This window comes from Dreissena polymorpha, chromosome 1, assembly GCF_020536995.1.
Source record: "Dreissena polymorpha isolate Duluth1 chromosome 1, UMN_Dpol_1.0, whole genome shotgun sequence".
Classification (NCBI taxonomy): Eukaryota; Metazoa; Mollusca; class Bivalvia; order Myida; family Dreissenidae; genus Dreissena; species Dreissena polymorpha.
The window spans coordinates 140,497,073-140,518,337 of NC_068355.1; the positions used below are offsets into that span (position 1 = coordinate 140,497,073).

General features: G+C 37.1%; 2 protein-coding genes across 4 annotated transcripts in view; one reads left to right on the plus strand and one right to left on the minus strand.

Annotated features, from left to right (window-relative positions):
* LOC127852696 (aspartate--tRNA ligase, mitochondrial-like) overlaps positions 1 to 20,909 on the minus strand; it is a 36,361-nt gene extending 15,452 nt beyond the window's left edge. Inside the window, exons 1-6 of one of the 2 annotated variants that reach the window (XM_052386657.1) lie at positions 20,811 to 20,909; positions 4,813 to 4,979; positions 4,285 to 4,380; positions 3,868 to 3,966; positions 2,355 to 2,478; positions 775 to 821 (exon numbers count right to left, since the gene is read on the minus strand). In XM_052386657.1, coding sequence (XP_052242617.1) covers positions 775 to 821; positions 2,355 to 2,478; positions 3,868 to 3,966; positions 4,285 to 4,380; positions 4,813 to 4,979; positions 20,811 to 20,826 — 549 coding nt within the window. In that variant the 5' untranslated portion in view covers positions 20,827 to 20,909. Of the gene's footprint in view, positions 1 to 774; positions 822 to 2,354; positions 2,479 to 3,867; positions 3,967 to 4,284; positions 4,381 to 4,812; positions 4,980 to 6,233; positions 6,421 to 20,810 lie in introns of those variants that run through there. The other variant, XM_052386649.1, reaches the window with a different exon arrangement.
* Positions 8,373 to 17,599, plus strand: LOC127852713 (uncharacterized). 2 transcript variants are annotated; one of them, XM_052386675.1, is made up of 5 exons: positions 8,373 to 8,642; positions 11,481 to 11,550; positions 12,791 to 13,025; positions 13,872 to 14,036; positions 14,959 to 17,599. In XM_052386675.1, exons 2-5 carry the CDS (start codon positions 11,516 to 11,518, stop codon positions 16,213 to 16,215), a joined length of 1,692 nt encoding a protein of 563 aa, XP_052242635.1. In that variant the 5' UTR covers positions 8,373 to 8,642; positions 11,481 to 11,515; the 3' UTR covers positions 16,216 to 17,599. The 2 variants fall into 2 exon arrangements, with proteins under 2 accessions (XP_052242635.1, XP_052242628.1); XM_052386668.1 differs by lacking the exon at positions 8,373 to 8,642 and adding an exon at positions 10,368 to 10,521.
* Positions 20,910 to 21,265: the final 356 nt, after the last annotated feature.

Genomic DNA, 21,265 nt, shown 5'->3' on the forward strand with positions numbered 1-21,265 from the left:
CAGCTTATATCCAGACCAGCCTGTGCATGAGAACATTCTGGTCAGGAGCTACCCTGTCTGCTATTGACACCACGAAGACTTCAGAGCCGACAGCCGATGGGGTAGCTTTATACAAGACTGCATTTGAGTCGCATTCTTAGAAAACTGGGCATAATGCTTGTGCGTAAAGAGTCCTCCAGATTAGCCTATGCAGTCCGCACAGGCTGATAAGGGACGACACTTTCCGCGTTTATGACATTTTTCGTATAAATGACGTCTCTTCTTGGCAAAAATCCAGTTTTGGCGGAGAGTGTCATCCCTGATTAGCATGTGCGGACTGCACAGGCTAATCTGGAACGACACTTTACGCACATTCATTATGCCCAGTTTTCCCAGAACGCGACGCATTGAATGTTCCGGCTGGTTTGGAGCTACGCTGACCCCATATGATATAAGACCAATTTTCGTCTGATGCTTTTGTGCAGTGCCTATTATACAAATGTATGTCATGATAAAGATAATTACGTCAAAAAGTGATACATATGATCATAATAAAACAAAAATGATAATATCATGAATTTTGTATAATCCATTTGAACAGAGACTCATTTGAATCTTCGTCCTTTTATGACATGTTGGCATAGAGTCGTCATCAAATATGAACCCCGTTTGATAAAAGTACAATTTAAAATATACTTAAAGGAGAAAGCATCAGGTGACTGTTAGCTGTAAGGATATTAATACTATGTGCACATCTCATGTGCAATGCGTTTAAGTTTACAATCTGTAACTCACCCCCGGGGTTCGTCTGAAGAGTGTTGGTGTTTCTATGTCTACAAATTCTGAAAACACAAATGCTATCTTTCATTAAGTATTTAAAACATGCAAACAAAATTTTAAAAATCATTTCAGATCAATTACCTTAAAGAGATGGTTTATATCTGATAATACTTACTAAATATCAAAGCTTGCGGCATTGTTGTTTCTGAGATTTTAATATTTCTTTTATTTATGTTCATATTATGTGATCACTGGGCCATGAAATATTTTCAAGCCAGGGGCATGTTTTAAAATAACATCTATAGAGTGCCTCTTGATGATACTACATTTCAAATATGACAATCATGGGCTTTGGGGTTTTACACAAAAAGATTTTCAAAGATTTTCCAAACATAAAACTGATGACCCAAAGGGTGAGATCTATGTTGATCCATGGGGCATTATTTGAACAAACTCCGTTGAAGACCTCTAGATAATAGCATATTGGAAATATGCCAAGTTTCTGACAAGAAGATATTTTAAGGGTTTCCAAGCATATATAAGTTATGTAAAACGCGCAACCCCCAAGGTAGGGCCAGTTTTCACCCTAGGGGCATTATTTTAACTTACTCTGTAGAGATCCTCAAGATCATTGTACATATCAAATATTTTGTATAAAGCCTTTGGATTTGCGGTTTTAGACAGGGAGATTGCTACAGGTATTCCCTATATAACTTAAAGTAAAACTGGTTACCTCCACAGACGCACGGAAAGGCCAGTTTGACCACAGGGACATAATAGGAACAAACTTCGTAGAAGCCCACAAGATGATACCACAAGCCAAATATGAAAGACATGGGCTTTGGATTGTGAGACAAAAAATATTTAAGAAGGTATTCCCAATATAAATCTGTGTAAAACTGGTAACCCCCAAGGGGCTGCCAGTTTTAGCCCTTGGAGGCATGATTTGAAGGAAAGTTTTGAGGACCTTTAGATGATGCAACATACTTAATATGTAAGATTCGGGGTTTGCCGTTTCAGAAAAGACGATTGTGAAGGTTTTCCTTTTCATTCTTAAACTGGTGACGACCGGGGAATGGCCAGTTTTCACCCTAGGGGCATTATATGAAGACACTTTAAAAAGAAGATGTTTAAATTGACCCCAGGTGCATTATTTGAACAAAATATGTAGAGGAACACTTCACAATGCTATATACATGTATCTATTCTAAAACCCAAACTGTGAGCCTAGCTGTTTTAGAGGAAAGCTTTTTAAAGTTTTCACAACATAGAACAAAACAAGTAACCTCTAGAGATGTGCCAACTTTAACGCAAGTGGTATGATTAGAACAAACTTGGTTGAGGACTACAATACAATGTTGCATAACAAATACCAAATCTCTTGACCTTGCGGTTTTAGAGAAGATTTTTAAGTTTTAACACTTAACATCTAAGAAATTAAGTTACCACCAGGGCAGGGTTAATTATCAGAATTGCACTGTTTAATGCTACTACAAAGAGTTTTTAATTTTCTTTCACTGAAATAAAATAAAAGTACAGGACACACTGATTGGCCAACACTGAAACAAATATAATCAGTGAAACACACACTCTACCATGTTTGTTTGCAAGAAACTCCCGCATCTTCATGATCATTTTTGAGCGAAGTCTGAAAATCTGCTGCATTTGATGTCTACGTAAGTCCAGATAGCGATTTTCCAGCCTCACTTGTTCTGTTACCTGAAAGTGGATGTTAATCACAATGGAATCTAACACATCTGTCTGATTTATGCCCAGACGTTTATACACAACTGAAAAAAGATGTAATTAATCTTATGTCCAATCAGCACTGCTGATTTGAGACAAGAAAATAGTAACATCCAAGTATTGTTGATCATTCTCTTTCGTATTACGGATTGCCAACTATTTCTTTAGAGTTAAAGTACTGGAAAATGTATAATGACCACAGATGTAATTAATGGTTAGAAGTCATGCTCAGACTACCAGCTACAGTTGTCATTTTGATTCACTCTTGGAATTTGTATCTATGCAAGATTTTTTCCACAAAATTTACAAGCATATGTATCGTAAAATTGGAGAATTCAAGTTATTGAACTTTTCATGGAAAAATACATTTGTGAAACAAATGGATCTTTGATTTTAAGTTACACATCTTTGTTTGATATGTGTCTTGTTCTGAGAAAACTGGGCTTAATTCATGTGCGTAAAGTGTTGTCCCAGATTAGCCTGTGCAGTCCACACAGGCTAATCAGGGACGACAATTTCCGCCTGAACTTTTTGGATTTTTGGTAAGGAGGGACTTCCTTAAAACTAAAAATACCATTAAAGCGGAAAGTGTTGTCCCTGATTAGCCTGTGCTGCTGACATTATATGGGACGACACTTTACGAACATGAATTAAGCCCAGTTTTCTCAGAACAAGACACATATGACAATTATTTATGTCTCTTGTGAATGATAAAAAAACTAACAAAATTCACATTGACATAATGGTTCTTACTTGTATCTTTACAAAATACTTTGCCGAAACACTGAGTCCTCTCTATCATATATACTGAAGGGTATTTTGTAAGACCAAGGAGCTATAAGTGCATTTAACAAGAGCACGGCAAAATGGATGCCAAAGCTCGGCTGCGGGTGCAGTTTTTAATAAATGAAAGCTTGTCAGAATTATCTTTTTAAGGTCACAGTAACCTTGACCCTTGACCTAGTGACCCCAAAATGGGTGTGGCGTGTAGAACTCATCAAGGTGCATCTACATATGAAGTTTCAAAGTTGTAGGTGGAAGCACTTTGATATTAGAGCAAAATGTCAAGGTTTTAGCACTACACGGACGGCGGAGGACACGACGAGCTGGCTATGACAATACCTCAGGTTTTCTCCAAAAAATAGCCGAGCTAAAAACAAGACTGTTAACAAGGCAAATGTTGACGCCACACGGCGCACAACGGACTAAATGCAATCATAAAAGCTCACCATAAGCACAGTGTGCTAAGGTGAGCTAAAACAGGACTTTGGGGCATTTTAGACCAAAAGCTTTTGGCATTTTCAGAGAATGCCTTTTGGGGCATTTTTAGATCAAGGGCCTTCTGACCAATGGGAGCCTTACTGTCACAGAGTCTCTAATGATCATAGGCAGGTTGTCTGCAGCCATGTTGAGGACTCGTAAGTCTTTCACCTCAATCTCTATCTCCCCAGTAGGCATGTTCTACAACAAGGTTTCCAAAACATAACCAAATGTTACAACAACACCACTTTCTGAAGACTTTAAAAAACAACTCATAATAAGGTTATGAATAGTTAACAAGTTGCCATTCTTGCACCTTTCATTTTCTGCTCTCTTCATCTGGTTGTCACTTGCTAACATTGTTTCACACAAATTCAAAATATTGTTTTCTTTAAAAGTTGAAGTTTGTTTGGTTAAACATTATGCTTCCAAATTAGCCAACAGGTATAACATTAACAGCATATTCATACTGGAATCATTACCACAGCAAGTACATGGCATTGCACGATGTATGCTTACAGGGTTAGACTGTCCCTCTGGTCTAGGTATGACTCGTCCTTCAACTTGCAAAACAGACTCGTAGCTGAGGGTCTTCAACAGTTGGATTATGTCAATCTGAAAGGAAAGAAAGGTAGAGTATCAACAGAAAATAGGCTGAGCAATGTTGCCTTAAATTAAAGACATATGAATCAAGAGTGGGTTAAAGTTGACAAGCATAAAACTGACATTTTGAAATAAACAAGATGGCCTTAACCCTTTCCCATTCAAAAGCAAAGTGAAAATGGCTATTTTTAAACAGCATAAACCCAGAACAGCCTGCGAGTCACTCGCAGTTTGTTCAGGTTTTATGCTGTTTTCTGCTCATCAGTATCTAAGGATTGGAAATGAAGCTTTTAAAACTTGAATTTAGTAAGAAAGGTATTTTATTAAATTTCACTTTCTATGGGACTACATGTGTCAAAATACGTATTAAACAGGTAAATGGTTTAATACATACCTAAGTGGTAAAGGGTTTAATACGTATCTAAGTGGTAATCATGAACTTACTTTGTCTGTGGGGACTATCATCTGAGTGAGGCCATGCCAGTCTCTCAGCACTAGAAACTTTTCCTGTCGCTGGTACTGCAGCCAGCCACACAGGCGGACGATCTTGCCGATATCTGCCCGTCTCAGAGATCCACAGGTTGTGGTGCGCTGTGTGTAACTCACTGGATCTTGATAAAACATATTTGTTTATGAATCAGAAGTCTTTGCTTTTGACATTAACAAGGGTATAAATTGACATCTGGTGATCAGCAAATTTTTTGCCAGCTTTGAGCAACAATTAGTCTTAAGCTAACTAATTATATGTTTAGTTATGATATTTAAGAAGTTTAGTGTAAAATCTCATAATGCCATACAAATGACCAGCCACATTAGTGAACTACTTGGTAAATATTTATTATATTTAATGAGAATTAAGTGTTTCTTTTTAGATGGGGCTTAATCTGCACAACTTCCAAAGGATAAAATTGCAGACTCCCCAAAAGTAAAAAAAAATCAAATCATTTTCTACAATGAAGTTGATCATCAATGTCTTTAATACTTGTATAGCATTTCCATGTGCTGAAATGACATAAAATATGGGCCATGCTCTGTGAAAAGGGGGTTTAATACATGTGCTTAAAGAAAGTGTTGTCCCAGATAAGCCTGTGTAATCTGCACAGTCTAATCAGGGATGACACTTTCGGCCTAAACTAGATTTTTGCTAAGAGGAGACTTTCTTGAAACCAAAAAGATCATAAAAGTGGAAAGTGTTGTCCCTTATTAGCCTTTGTGGTCTGCACAGGCTTATCTGGGACACTTTACACATATGCATGAAAACCCCTTTTCACAGAGCAAAGACATATGTATTAAATTTCTAGAATTCCTGGAAACCTAGTTTATCACAACTGAAAATAACCTGATAATGATCAATAGCAGAATATAGACTTATAGAAGTAACAGTGTGATGGTTGTGTAATTAACCTGGATAAGAGTAAGCTTTGTAGAGCGCTGTGCTCATGTTTCCAGCACAGTGCACACATTTCAACCCAGGTTTACTTCATTTTTCAATAAAATTCAACTTGCATAGCCTGGCACAAATAAGTGTCTTTTCATATTTCATTAAGAATGGTTTATCTGACCCAGCAACCTTCTATTGTATATTGAACAAGAGCATTGTCACAGACAATATTGTCACAGACAAAAAAGCAGACCCCTACCACCAGAGCTTAATATTGTTGACGAAAGATCAGGGTCTCTACATGTTTCATTAACCTAGTATTGATGTATTAAATTGGACCGATTTTCCATCACTGTTGTGGCCATAAGCCGGTCATATTCCACACAATTTTTGAGTAACGACCATTTGGACCTGAAATTATATAGTCCGAATATGTTATCCGAAAAACACTAACATTTACAAAAATAAGCTAACTGGACATTACCTGGAGAACATGGAAGGGTGCAATAGTTTTGTTTGTGGTTTAAATTGTTTCTGGAAAACTCCTTGAACAAACTTCTTAAAATACACGACTTTGTTCTGGAAAACATTATCAGAAATTAAAAGTGATTTGATTTCTGTTGCAACATATGAATGGCCTGCTTTGTTTATTGCGTCGGTTACACATAACTAACTTAACATGCTTAATCGATTAATGCACGCATTCTCGTACAAGGCACGGACACTACACACCGTGAAAACGGGTAGTTTAAACATAACAATTATTTATTTTGGATCGATTGCATAGAAAGCGCAAGGCTTAATTGAAACGCTCTCGAGTCCGTGTCATGTGACTAGAACCAGGAGTTGGTGTCCATGGGTGAAATCTTAAGAACGTCCCCACATATGGGATCGAGCCCGTTACATCCCTATCGCTAGGCGAATCCATATCCATTACGCCACGGCGACCTGTTATGCTTACAGTATATAACATACTTAAGATATGCATAATCTCTAATAAATAATCTTGGTTTACTGGACATTTGTCAGTAAATGACACTTCTTATGTTAGAGCTATTATTTTTTTCGATATGTGTGCAGGGAAAGAATTGATGTCCAATAAGAAATCACTGTTATGTTTTAAAATTGGTAAAACGGAGCAGGAAAAAAAGTAAACAAAAACAGTGAACTTTGGTACGTGTCAAGTTCTTTCAAACATGTCGCATGAGATAATATTTTTATTTCTAAAATGAGCTGATCTCAGAGTGCTCTGTAAAAAAATCATGGGGGTCCCAACGTGCAAAATGTTGACTTTATATTTTGGAAAGTTGAAGATTTTTAATTAAATTACATGAGGATTGTAATTAGAATACTGTGACCTAATGATAACAAATGTTAACTTGCTAAATCAGTCCATGCTAAGTACAACCATCATGCTATATTGTCCATTTTCAGATCAGGATTAAGAGATACTAATCAAGATTGACTTGCTTGAATCAACGGATTGAGTGGTAATTCTAGTGATTGTATGACCAATCCGCGCACATCGTATGTGGCAAGACTGGGAATCGACCCCAATATACTCGGATGTGTAGCCCATCGCACTGACATATAAGCTTGCCTGTATATGGACAGCGATATTTTATCAAGGCCGTAAATCACTGGCACCACATCTTCTTGAAGACACACTAAACGAGCCAAACGATACTTAAAAGTTCCTATGTGTCGTTTAGAACCGATAGTTTTTTATGCAAACGATTGGGGATTCTAGAGGGTAAATCGGGCTTTTATGTTGTAGTCTTTTTTAAATATATGTAGAATGTAAAATTTGGACAATGCAGTGCGATTCAGCAAAGAGCATCTCATCCACAAACGTACAGAAAAACAAAATGACAACGGATTTTAAAACTTTAGGACCTTTGTAAATGTGTACATGTCTGAATTTAAAAGAAAGCAATTAGATGATTTTGACTTAACAATCACATTGGCGTCTAGTCGACATGCTATGGAGAAAATGCAAAAGAGGTGGCGTTTACTCTTATTATTTTCGTCTTTTCTTGAGTCTTTTCTCGGTAATAGGGAGGGGATTGTAAAATGGGCGATAGGGCCTACCATATGCTTAACACTCAGAAGAATTTCAAAGGCTCGTAGGCTATGAAGGAGCTGTTTTTGTATTTACATGCATTTAGAAAATACCAAATGTGAAATTATTGGCAATATAGTAAACATAAATAAATTGCACACGTGACAATCACAAACTTCATATCGTGTAAATAAGTAACTTTTCTGATAAGTAACAACATGCCGTAGCTCTCCTTAACATATATCATTGTACCATGAACTATTTTGGTGCACCACTTAAATACATAACGGTACATCTTTATCACAAACAAATGTAATGGTTTGACCCGGTAAAGTTAAATATCAAACATTGATTTTATTAGAATTAATAATGTAATAATTAGAAAAATTCACGAACAATGCCGACCATCAAGCCATAAGTTATCCCGTCTCATATTAAATGTCAGTTAAAACATTTTATCTATCCGTGTATAATCTTATCTAATAAAATATGAACAACTGGTATTATCATACAGTAAAAGATGCAGGTCGCGACACTAAGTTATCGGTTAACTGTTTTCAAGTTCAATACAATCTGAATATCGCTAACTACTTATGATCATTAAACTTTAAACAAACATTATGGGCTTAATAAAGCTTAACTCGTTTAGACTAATGACCGTTTAAAACACATTAGTATTAAATAATAAGCATGCAAACATTATCAAACATTAGATATGACCATGGGAGTAAATGAGTTGTTTATACAATATCGAAATATTCCACAAAGTGAAAGGGATTATATTCTGGAAAATGTCTCAAAGTCAGAGAAAACGTACGTATACACATACATGTAAGTAAAAATACAATGAATACATTGTTGATAAAAGTTTAATGTATATAATTCCATTAAGTCAATTGGTCGTTGTGTAGAAATGGAATTGGTATCCAACACCTACGACAGAGAGGTTGGTTTCTGTACCCAGGTAATCAAGATAAAATAAATAAGTTTAAACTAGCTTTCTCACAATAAAAGAAAACTGCACTACAGCAAATAGCTTTCTTAACGGATTCGACGGTCGAATAAGACTGTGTTTTATTTAATTTTGTATTACCATCTAACACAAAACGAGCGCATATCAATAAAATACCTCATTATATATGCATGCCTGGGCTAATAGAAAAGTCGTCTTATGGTTTATGCATAAAAAGTCATCACGATGTACCCATTCCACGTGCATTCGGCATGACCCCAAGACTGTCTGAGCATCGTTCAGGGAAAACTGGGCTAAATGGAAATGCTTATAGTGTCTTCCCAAATGAGCCAGTGTAGTCCGCAGCGGCTAATCAGGGACGACATTTTCGGGCTTAAGTAAATTTTCTTTAGAAGAGAACTCACTTAAAGGAAAATTCCAAAGAAGCGGAAAGTGTCGTCCCTGATTAGCATGTGCAGTTTGCTAACGCTAATTTGGGACGACACTTAACGCAAATGCATGAAACCAACTTTAATCCAGCCGAGACTACAGTGAATTTGCAAACCAGCTCACAAGCAGACATAACTGCTGCTGGTAAGTCGTCCAGATGGCTTGGTAAAGGTCGCCGTGTAAGGAAAGGCTCTTCTAAACGAAAATCCAGCGTATGCGGAAAATGTGGTCCATGATGAGTCTGTACGGACTGCTAAGTTTTATCTGGGACGAAACTTTACGCAAAAGCATTAAACCCCGTTTTTCAGAACGATGCTACAACAATGACGAGGATGGATCTCGACGCACCTAATGGAAGAGGAAGAACAACCTCAATTGACGCAGAAAGCGTTAACAAAATTTCATTTTTTTTTCTTTTCATTTTCATACGTTTGATCATGTAGTATAAATGATTCGTGTATCGATTTTCACATATTCAGCTCAATCTTTCGAAAGCATGATCGTGATTTCAAACTGATGAGATTTGTATCATGCCTTTATCGGTTATCTGTGCAAATATCAGTTGGCCAAACAGGATACAACTTTTACTTGCATTACGTCAGTTGGCCAAACAGGACAAAACTTTTACTTGCATTACGTCAGTTGCCCAAACAGGATATACCTTTAACTTGCATAACGTTAAATAAAACTCTTAATGTTTTCTCATTTAGAGGACGAAACTGAAATTTACATTCGAATCTGACCTGTCAAAAGGTTGAGTTATTTTATAAATATATAGATACATATATACATATTCATGAAACCGGCATTATTATATTATTTAAGAATCTTTCAAGTAAGCTTCTATTGACTAATTGACACCACATGCATAGCTGGCTCGAGCTTACTCAGTATGTACATCATCAGATAATTATTTCAATATCACGACCATATGAGTCTCGTTCTTGTCAAACAGGAGTTAATGCATGTTTGTTAACTTTAATCCCAGCCTAGCCTGTAAAGTCCGCACAGGCTAATCAGGGGCGACACTTTCCGCCTTAACTGGATTTTCGCGAAGAAGAGGCTGCCCTTATACCAAAAATACTATAACAGCAGAACACATGCATTAAGCCCCGTTTTCCCAGAACGTCGCTCATATCTGATCCTCTACGTCTTCTCCGGTATTAGTATTTAAATCGTGTTGATCTACCTTTAACCAATTATTAATCCTACTGCCATCGTGCAGGTTATTCCAATACGTTAAGTGTAGCCTTGATGTACAAACTAACTCTTGAATAGCAAATCAGTTAGTGGGAAATCCATAACAAGGTAAGAATACTAATATTTGTTTTATTCGTTATCTTTAAATACGTTCTCTTGTTTAGTAATATGAAAATATATTTAAATAGTTTTATTTAATTTTGCCATTTTATAACCCAATTCATCAGTAAGCAATTTGTTTCTTGTATGCTTATTTCTTAATAAGATTTGCCGGAAAACATATGACCATTGTCCTCATCTGTTTTTAAACTATATTAATTGCATATTGCCTTCGTCTTATTACTTAAAATCTGGAAAACGGGGCTTCATGCATGTGCGAAAAGCGTCGTCCCAACAACGTCACTTTCCTGTTTTATGGAATTGTTCGTTTTAAGGAAGTCTCTTCTAAACGAAAATCCAGTCACTGCGGCAAGCATCGTCTCTGATTAGCTTGTGCTGACTAAACAAGCTAATTTGGGACGGCTCTTTACACACGTGCATTAAGCCCCGTTTTCCCAGAACAAGGCTCACATTGATACTGCATACTCGTTTGCATTCAAAGAAAACACAGTTCAGTTCTAAAATGAACGCTCTTAAGCCTATATAAATGTATACTTTCTGCAAAAATGTAATTGCTTAATATTTGATTGACTCAATTTTCATTAATTAGATAATCATGGATTTAATATATGGATAAAGCAATAAATAGTATAAGTGTGTTATTTGTTGAACAGTAACGCACATAATTAAAATATGACTTACAAGATGTGAAATGTAACCATGTATAGGAACTTGTGGTGTAATAACCACAATATATGAGTCATTAAAAATACTGAGAACAGGGACAAAAATCTAACTACTATTTTAAAATGTATATATCTTGATAAAAATGTACGGCGCTCTTTCTTTTAAGTACCGCAGTAATAAATATAAGCAACCAGACGTATCTAAAAGATCGAACTTTGTGTATGCCACGATAAGAAAATGTGTAAAACGGAGGTACTTCAGATAAATAAACCTTCTTTCAGAGGCTAAGGTGGTTTACGTTCAATAATCAATCGACATGTCCCGAGCGTCGAAAGAATTCGACAAGAGCGGGTAAGTGAAAAGAGAAACTCTTCATCAAATATTGGCAACGGTAAGCGATTTGGGGTTTACGTTTTACGCATAGCGATGTGCCTCGGTAAATAAAATTGATCCTCGCCCTAAAAAAAAACGAGGCTTTATGCATGTTCGTAAAGTGTCGTCCCAGATTAGCCTGTGCAGTACGCTCATGCCAATTTCCGACGACACTTTCCGCTTTTATGGTAGTGTTTCATTTAAAGGAAGTCTCTGTACCGAACATCCAGTTTATGCGGAAGTGTTATCCCTGGTTGGCATGTGCGGACTGCGCAGGGTAATATGATACGCCACTTTAACCCATTTATGCCTAGTGGACTCTCCCATCCTTGTAAATTGGATCAATTTATTTCCAAAAAATAGGGATGTCTAGAACATTTTTATTTCTACATTTAGAATATTTCTTACATAAATTCCTTTAAACAAAATGCGCTGACCCTGATGAGACGCCGCATCATGCGGCGTCTCATCTGGGTCTACGCTGTTTGCCAAAGCATTTTTGCTAGACGCTAGGCATAAATGGTTTAAGCACATGCATTAAGCCTTTTTTCCCCAGAAAGCATCATTTAATAAATTAAAACACAGGCAATCAAAATAACAATCCTGTCCTTTCGAAAAAATATTGACGATGATTGCCACACATAAATATAAGTGTGTGCTTTTAAACTTGTTTTAAGCAACTCAACTCAGCTCATACTCTTTATCCTATCAGGTGTTTTGGAATATGGAATCAACTTAGGAAGATGCATTTTATGATAAAATTATAATGTGCCTATGCACATTAATATAGAAAAAATATGGCAATAAAGGTTATGGTATTCACTGAGCAGATGAAAAGGTTGAAGTTAACCGGTTAATTTTAATCGCTCTGTCGAATGCTTACAAATATCATAAAGTTGAAAACTCTTAATATGTAATCTTTCGTTAAAAGTCGCTACAAAATCCGTAACTTCCGTAATTGAATGGATATTTCATAAACTGTAAGTTATTGAACTTGTTTCCACATTCATGGCCATGGACCTACTTGTTTTGATCGATAACTATACTTAATGTTATAATTATGTCGTTTTCTCTGTCGGAATGTCTATAGTAAAGGTATACTCTATTTATGTATCGTATCTACTCGCAGTTAGATTGAATACGGTGTTTTTTTCTACAAATAAATCTCGACGACGATGAACGGTAAACAGCCACGCTTACTTCAATCTTTTAATTACAGGGTTAATCGACATAAAGGCCCAGCCTCAGAAACGGCAGGTAAAGTCGTTCAGCAATTTCTGGAGGCTTTGAAAAAGAACCTGGAACCAGCCAAGGCGGGAGGAGTTCTCGGGAAGACAACAAAAGATGACGTCATGAGCTGGGTGGATGAAAATGAACTTGACCTCATGCATCACGTGATCATTCTGAACCGGGGCGAGGCTGTCGAGTACCTTCTGAAGCAAGGATACTTTCAGGTTGATTTCTTTGGCCTACAATATGAGTCGCGTTATAGGAAAACTTGGCTTAAATAAGCATTGTAGTCCCTACGGCTAATTAGGGATGACCCTTTCCGCTTTATTGAATTATTTTTTAAGGAGATCTCTGTAGATGAAAATCCAGTTTTATTCGAAAAGTGTAGTGCCTGATTAGCCTGTGCGAACTACACAGGCTAATCTGGGGCGACACTGTGCGCAAATGCATTATGCTCAGTTTTCCCTGAACAAGGCTCATATATGATACTATTACATAACGAATTCTTCCTTTTGAGCTGTAAAATGGAATTTGCCCTGCAATGTTGGGCGATTTTACTCCTGATGTAAAATGCATTAATGACTCAAAAATGATTTGTCACAGCCACTGATGCCCACAAGACAAAAGTTTGGACGCACCCAACTCTCAGTTAAAAAGGACGGTACAAAAACAATCGTCTGTATATATAATACATACTTGTTAAGCAAAGATGGTACCATGCTGGTTAGTTACAACACAATTGGAACATCTACAAATTTCTGTCTTAAGATTGTGGTTGTTCGGCTGTGACCTTTTTTAGCAAATTTTCACCAATCAGTAAAAAAAAAACGTTTATTTGCATATATATTCTGTGGTCGCAGCTAACAAGCATTCCGTGATGAACACTTACATAATTAGTTTATTAAGCTATGAGATTTGCGAAATCCGTTATGCAGTCAGAGCGAAGATTAGTGCACACAATTTGTGAAAAAATACATATTATAGGGAACAAAAAGACAAGGACCGTAATTCTGCAAAAACTGTTCCAGTTGGACATGTTTGAAAATGTTCAAATCTGTTTCAACTTCAAGGCCCCGTTCGTGCCCCGTAGCAACCTGTACCCGCACCTGGCATGTCTGCTGGGTCACCGGACGTGCCTGAACATCATCCTGCAGTACCGGAAGGACGACAACCGACCCTTCACTAAACTCACATACAGGCTGGACGGCGCTGATGCGACAGACGGGACACGAGAAGTATGAATCCGCGTTGGTTGCAATAAATTTGAGCCTCACTCTGGGAATACGGGGCTTAATGCATGTGCGTTAAATTTCGTCCCTCGTTCCGCGTTTATGGTGTCGTCTCTGATAAACCTGTGCGGATTGCACATGCTAATCTGGAACGACATTTTACGCAAATGCATTAAGCCACGCTTTCCCTGAGCGATGCTAATTTGAAATCATACACCCTTCCACAACTGTTTTATAACTATAATTTCTAAATAACAACTCAATATGTCAATTTCAAATTTCGCGCATTGTTGTTTGAGAACATTTACTACATGGTGACATTGGTATATAGACCTATTATCTTATTAAACTGTGAACACCAAGGGAATTGTGTATTCATTGGGAGAATATTGAAACGAAACACATGGATTAGAGACTTACATAAACATGATCGCTCATTCCGAAAGCTCTGATTATGAACAAATAAGGGCCCAGATGATCTTTGTGTCGATCAACTTTTTAAAGTTCTTCAAATCTACGTAAAGAAAATGATCCACAATTGCAGTAGACTTTATAGCCCAAATAAAGGAAGATAATCAATATTTTCAATCTTTTAATAAGCGCTTTTGATTTATCTCCCTTCCCAGAAATAACAGTAAATAACTCTAATTTTGTGCCTTAACTCATTAACATTCAACTTGGAACATCATGGGATTAATAACATTTAAGTATTAAAAATGTCTTCTTTTCACAGTTTTGAGTCCGGGTCGTTTACTACTTCAAATGGAACCAAAGCCAGAGTGGAAGAAGCCAACTTTATATGACTGATATGTTTTTTATGTGTCGCTTCTTTGCAAAACTGCACGTCCGTGGAGAAAAACAATAACGTAAAACTTGTGTTTGTCTTAAGTTCAATTCCTTCACATTCACTATACATGTTTATTTTCAGATGACGCCGCTAGACGTCGCTGCGGAGGCGGGCCAGCTGGCATGTGTGAAGCAGATTCTAGACCAGTGCGTCATCAAGGAACATCCGGCGTTCGCAAAGTACCCGTATGTAGCGCTCGCATGCCTCGCTCAGTCACAGGTTGCCGTCAGCTTTATAATCAAGAAGGACAAACCTGGCTTGGAGGATATCAAGAAAGCGATCGAGGTTTCTCTCAAGAAAGCAAGCGCCGATTGTTTAGACATTCTGCTCCAAATGAAGTTTAAAACAGACGACATGTTTGGAAAAAGGAACTTTTTCCACATGTTGTTTACGTTCAGCAATGCAGCAGATTTCGGAGCTGACGGCTATCGTCGCTTACAAGATGTGACGAAAGTATTGATACGTCACAAATATGACGTCAACAATGCTTCGCCCCCTAATACGTATCCGATGTACAGTCTTATCAGGAATTCGCTGTGCATTCACGATTATACGAACACGAGGCATTATTTGTCAGCTCTCCGAATGCTTCTTGAGGCTGGAGCGAACCCGAACTTTGATGAAGTTGCGAATGAAAAGAAACTCAATGATAAAGGAATCAAATCTGTTCACGATAGGGTGGCATACAGCTCCGCCATGAACTGTTTATTTGAAACGACGGAGTTTTACTCCGAGTATCTACAATCAAACAATTTGGCATCCCAGTTCGTGGTCCATGTCTCGGAGGTTCTAGTTCATGGTGGGGTAAAGCTCGAGACCCAATGGAAACTGGGGGATCAAGACTGCAAACAGATCGGCACAGTTTTGCACCAGTTGGCGATGTCGAGCGTCAAACTTGGCGTCAACACGGACACATTTAAATATTTCCTTAGGCAGGGTGCGGATCCAAACGCCAAGATGGAGAACGGCAAATATGTGATAAATACGTTTTTCGATACGTTGTACAAGAGTTTGAAGGAGCTCAGTCTCAGACAGACGCCAAAAGACCATACTAATGACGTCACAACTATTTTGTCATTGTCGTTGTTTATGACTCGCGCATGCGTAATTAATACATTGAAAATACTGAAGAAGGATTATTCTCGGAATCCTCCACATCATTTCAAGAAGTATTACGAAATGGCAGATGACCAGTTACAGGAAAGGGTCAATGAAGTATGGCCCCTAAAACGGATTTGCAGGGCTCTTATCTGGGATCTATGTCAGAGGGACGCGGTTCGAGTGAAATCTCTTCCGACTAACATTGAATCAAGAACATATATTTTGCCCAGCATTTAAAAAACATAGACGAATTTGTCTTACAGGCCACCGTATCGGTGTGGCTATACACCATTTGTTTGTATCCTATGGAAACACACGATCGTAATATTTATTAAAGCCGGAATATTATTCAAAACATTAAGACAAGTTACAACCTATCGGGTAAAAGACAAAATTTAAAAACATGTAAATGATGAGGAATTAGTATTCGTTCTAGATCGAGCCCTGAGGCGTAAACTATGTTGGTTTCTGGATTTCTTACATTCCCTAAATCACGTTCATTTTTAGTTTTGGTTGTTCATATATTCGTCTGATACTTTGTTGAAACTATTAGATGTTGTTGTTGTTATTGTTTCAATATGCGTTTTATCTTCAAAACATCAATTCAAAAACAATGCTTATGAAAACTTTGTTTATGAAAACTATGTTTGTGGATCTTTCCAATTTCTAATGTAGATCTAGTTTGAGATTCTTCACTTAATAAATGCGCCTACTCCCTGATCAGCGGACTGCACAGGCTAATCTGGGACGACATTTTACGCACATGCATAAAACCCCCTATTCACAGAGCGAGGCTCAAATAAAACATACCTTCCTTCCCGAATGTGTCCGGTCATTTATCTGGACCAAACATGGTCCAGCCCAAGTGAAGAATTTAGTAAAACCTGCCTTCCTTCCCGAATGTGTGTGATCGTGTAACACAGACCACACATGGTTCAGCCCTTGTCAAACATTTAGTAAAACCTACCTTTCTGTCTTCCCGAATGTGTTCGGTCATGTAACCTAGACAAAACATGGTTCAGTCATGGTTCAGTCTTAGTGAGGAATTTACTAAAACCTTCCTTCCTTCCTTCCTTCCTTCCTTCCTTCCTTCCTTCCTTCCTTCCTTCCTTCCTTCCTTCCTTCCTTCCTTCCTTCCTTCCTTCCTTCCTTCCTTCCTTCCTTCCTTCCTTCCTTCCTTCCTTCCTTCCTTCCTTCCTTCCTTCCTTCCTTCCTTCCTCCCTCCCTACCTTCTTTCCTTCCCGAATGTGTCCGGTCATGTAACCTAGACCCAACATTGTTCAGCCCTAGCGAAGAACTAAGTAAAACCTTCCTTACTTCCTTCCTAAATGTGTCTGGTAGTGTAACCTAGACCAAACATGGTTCAGCCCTAGTGAAGAGTTAAGTAAAACCTATCTTCCTTCTGTCCGGTCATGTTATCTCGACCAAACTCGGTAATATAAAAATGGTTTGTCATTGTAGCTAAATGTACATGAATGCTATTCTTATATTAAATTTGAATGAACAATATCTTAGTTGGGGTTGTATTATTGGATACACCAACTTTTTGACACTCCACCAATATTGAGCTGATTTTTTAATGGGCAATATTTGGTTCCAAAGAATAAATCCTGTAAAAATGCTCTAAATTCTTTGTGTTTTTTTTTCATGAATAAGACTAAGAGATGTACTGAATTACAGTACCTTAACTAATTTACTTCCAGGTTTAACCAATCTGGTTGGATAGGGACATTAAATATCAACTATTGTGTCGTCCAGCTGGGCCATACCAAAAAAAAAAAGAATAATAATAATTGCCTACACAATTTTCAAAAGCAAGTGTTTTATATTTTTGCTTAATGACAATTAAATGAATTATTAAAAAAAAGTTGAAACACATGATATATGCTAGCTTTACAACATACGATGACCACGGACTTGTAGTTTTGACCAGACAATAAGAATGCTTGAGATGGTTGAATGGCAAGTCTTGGAAACTGACCATGAAAAGTTAATGTGCATCTGTGTTGACAAAAAAGTATTAGATATAGGCTTATCTTACAATGTTGGATAAATGCTTACCACAAACTTGCTCCAAAAAATTTCACTTCGAAGATGATTGTTATTCATGTCTTAAGCACTATAACTATGAAACCCAAATATGTATTGTTAGTTTCATAGAAATACTGCTGACGACAACTCGAACCATGGGAAGAAGTTAATAAACAAAGTTATAGCTACTACAGAACTTAGATGTCCGAATTTTCCTTGTTCCTCTTCAATTCCCGGGACCGAGAGTTAATAATTTTGGTCTAAAATCGAGGCAATCTATAGCCTAACTGCACTGCATACTTTAAGCATCGCTATCCTAAGTATTGGATATGATTTGCACTTTGTTTTCCTTCAATTGATAACTGTCCATGGGCGCGGCCATTTTGCTCGAAAGAAGTCCGAAAACAAAATGGCGCCCACGTTATAGGTTACGCATGCGCAATTAATTTCCTGCTATATTACATATAAAATAGTTAAAGTTCGATATCAATTTTTACCATGATCAAGCAATGACCCACTATATCATCATACATCATTGGAAAGATAAATGCATAACATTTTGATAAAATGGATGTCATTAAATTCTATACGTTGTAACTCAAAATATTCACCTTAGAATAGGCAAACCGGTTTTGACAGCTGTGCAGGCGACCATTTTGGGCTCAAATAGTATGACCTACTTTCAAAGCCGGGAACCATCGATCAACAGAAAAAGTAGAGCACAAAAATGGCTTTTTTCTTATTGCTTACTAATATACCTTCAAATTGATACAAAAACATTCCATTTGCAATGTATTTTACAAATCCTATGCAGCATGCACTGAACAATGTGTGCTAAGTACCAAACTGACTGCATGTAACCCTGCAAACAGGAGTTCCTGATTGGGGTTATGTGACCTATACCAGAGGCTACTTTATGTAATAAAAGCCGGTAGGGTCCTGAGTGCTTCGATATGATGCGTTTGTTTTCCGATTTGAATGCGTCCGAGACGCACGACGGGGACCTAGATTAATTTCTCTTTTAATGTTTAAGTTTACATTGATGGCCATTTACAACATTGTAACAATTATGCGTCTGAAGACGCCAATTTATGGTTAATTAGATTTCACGTTACTAGCAATGTGTGTGATTTACAATAACAACAGTGTTTCATATTTCCATTAACGCGACACCTTTAAAGGGACTGTCAACCACGAATGACGAAAAAATAAAAATTCTTAAATAAAATATCACGACTGGTATATTACATTACTTGAAAAAAAGTTCATAATTTCAGTATATTCGGTAATAAAATTTCGCGATGTGAAATCAAAAGTACATCGCGAAAATAGGTGACATAACGATATACACACTATAAATAACGCAAGTAGATTGATCATTTTATATATAAAATATATACAATTCACTACGCATGCACAATTTGCATTCCTGGGTTTACCACGTGTCGATGATGATCAATCTACTGGCGTTATTTATAGTTAACTGGTAGTTACCTGTTAACATACCCAGTAAAATTTATTACCAAATTTACTGAAAATATGAAAAATCAACAACTTTGTTCAAGTAATGTAATATACCAGTCGTGATATCTTAATCAATATAAACTAATAATTGTAAAAAATACGGTATTTTACAACTTTGTTTTTCTTCGTCGTCGTGGTTGACAGTCCCTTTAAGTCTGTCGACTCCCATGTAGAGTTGTTAATTACTTTACTTATTATAAAATATCTGTCACGTGTTTATTGTAATTTTGCAAATAAAATATTAGTTTTTCGAAAATGTGTGGCGAACGTTTATTTTCTGTTAAGACTTTAATATAAGCGAAGTTTCGGATAGTCATATTAATCCCTTTTGTCAAAAAATTGCTGTCTACACAATGGGTAAATAGCCCTGCTGAGCGTGTTTTCACAACACCCAACAATAAATCCAGAGTGTCCAAACTTTCTGTTTAATCATCAGACAGAATAGTAATTGTAACATCTATCTATGTATATTGCCAAGCGCCCTTTAGAGCATTATAGGCAGAGGGACATTATCGAGTCCGTTTCCTGGGAAGAACCAGTACTAGGTGTCTATGGAGGAGATAATGAGAATGCTCCCCGAGTGGGGAGCGAACCCACGAACTCCCGATCGCTAGGCGGACACCTCATCCACTACACCACCGCGATCTTCGATCATCCACATTAATGACTGACATGTTTCTTAAAGACCGTAACCAAGGTAACGATTTAAAATTATTTCGGAGGAAACGTCAGTTCTAAATCACCCACGACATAATTGTCTTAAAATGCAATACGCAACTTTTAACCGAATTTAAAAGACTCCCAATTTTCTTTGCGCTACGACGTTTAAATACAACAGTCAATACACGCACGTTTCCCATGCGCATGACGTGAGGTTATACAGGACAACATATCTTTCGCGCGCTTTTATCGGAACAAAGGGTCAACACAAAGTACATGTAAATTAGCAATGTTTAGTTGAAGCTCTTGTTACCGTCGGTTTAACATTAAAATTCGGGAGTGTGTTTCCGATTTCAAATTTAATTATGCTTATTTGAGAATTAATCAAAACATTTACAGTATTAATTAACTATTAGCTACCTGAGCTACCGAGCTACGTCACTAAAAAGGATTGCCAGTCTGTTAGTTCTTCTTGAATGCTCTGAGCTTTTATGAGTACATACGTACAGCTCATAGTACTTCTTTGTAAAATTAAAATCAATGTAAAAAAATAATGTCACACATATGTCCATAAAATCGAGTTAAATCAACCTAATACATTGTTACAAACACAATACCTGTTACAATGGACATCAATTTGCGTCTATTTTGTTGAGAAATGCTCAAAACATAAAATTGATATATAATCGTTTATGGCGGAGGTTGTTATTGTCGATTAGAGCAAAGGGAAAGAAAGGGTTACACTGCACAAATTGTTTTTACAGTGGTATCTGACGATCTGGTCTTATGGTAGCAGTTGAAATTGTATTGTGTATAACATTGTAGTTTGAATTAGGACACATTCTTATGACTGTAATTTCGCTGCGATCGGATAAGTGGCATGTTCCGTTAGTAAGTTGAATAATATCGGGCGTATGTTTGCATTGTAAACAAGTTGTTATTAAAATAAAGATACTATGTGGTGTTGGTGTAACTTTTACTATTTTACTAAGTGAATGAGGGTTGAAATGCTATGAAACACTTTCCGCACCAATTAAAATATTTATTGAATATATTCCACATTTGTTTTCGG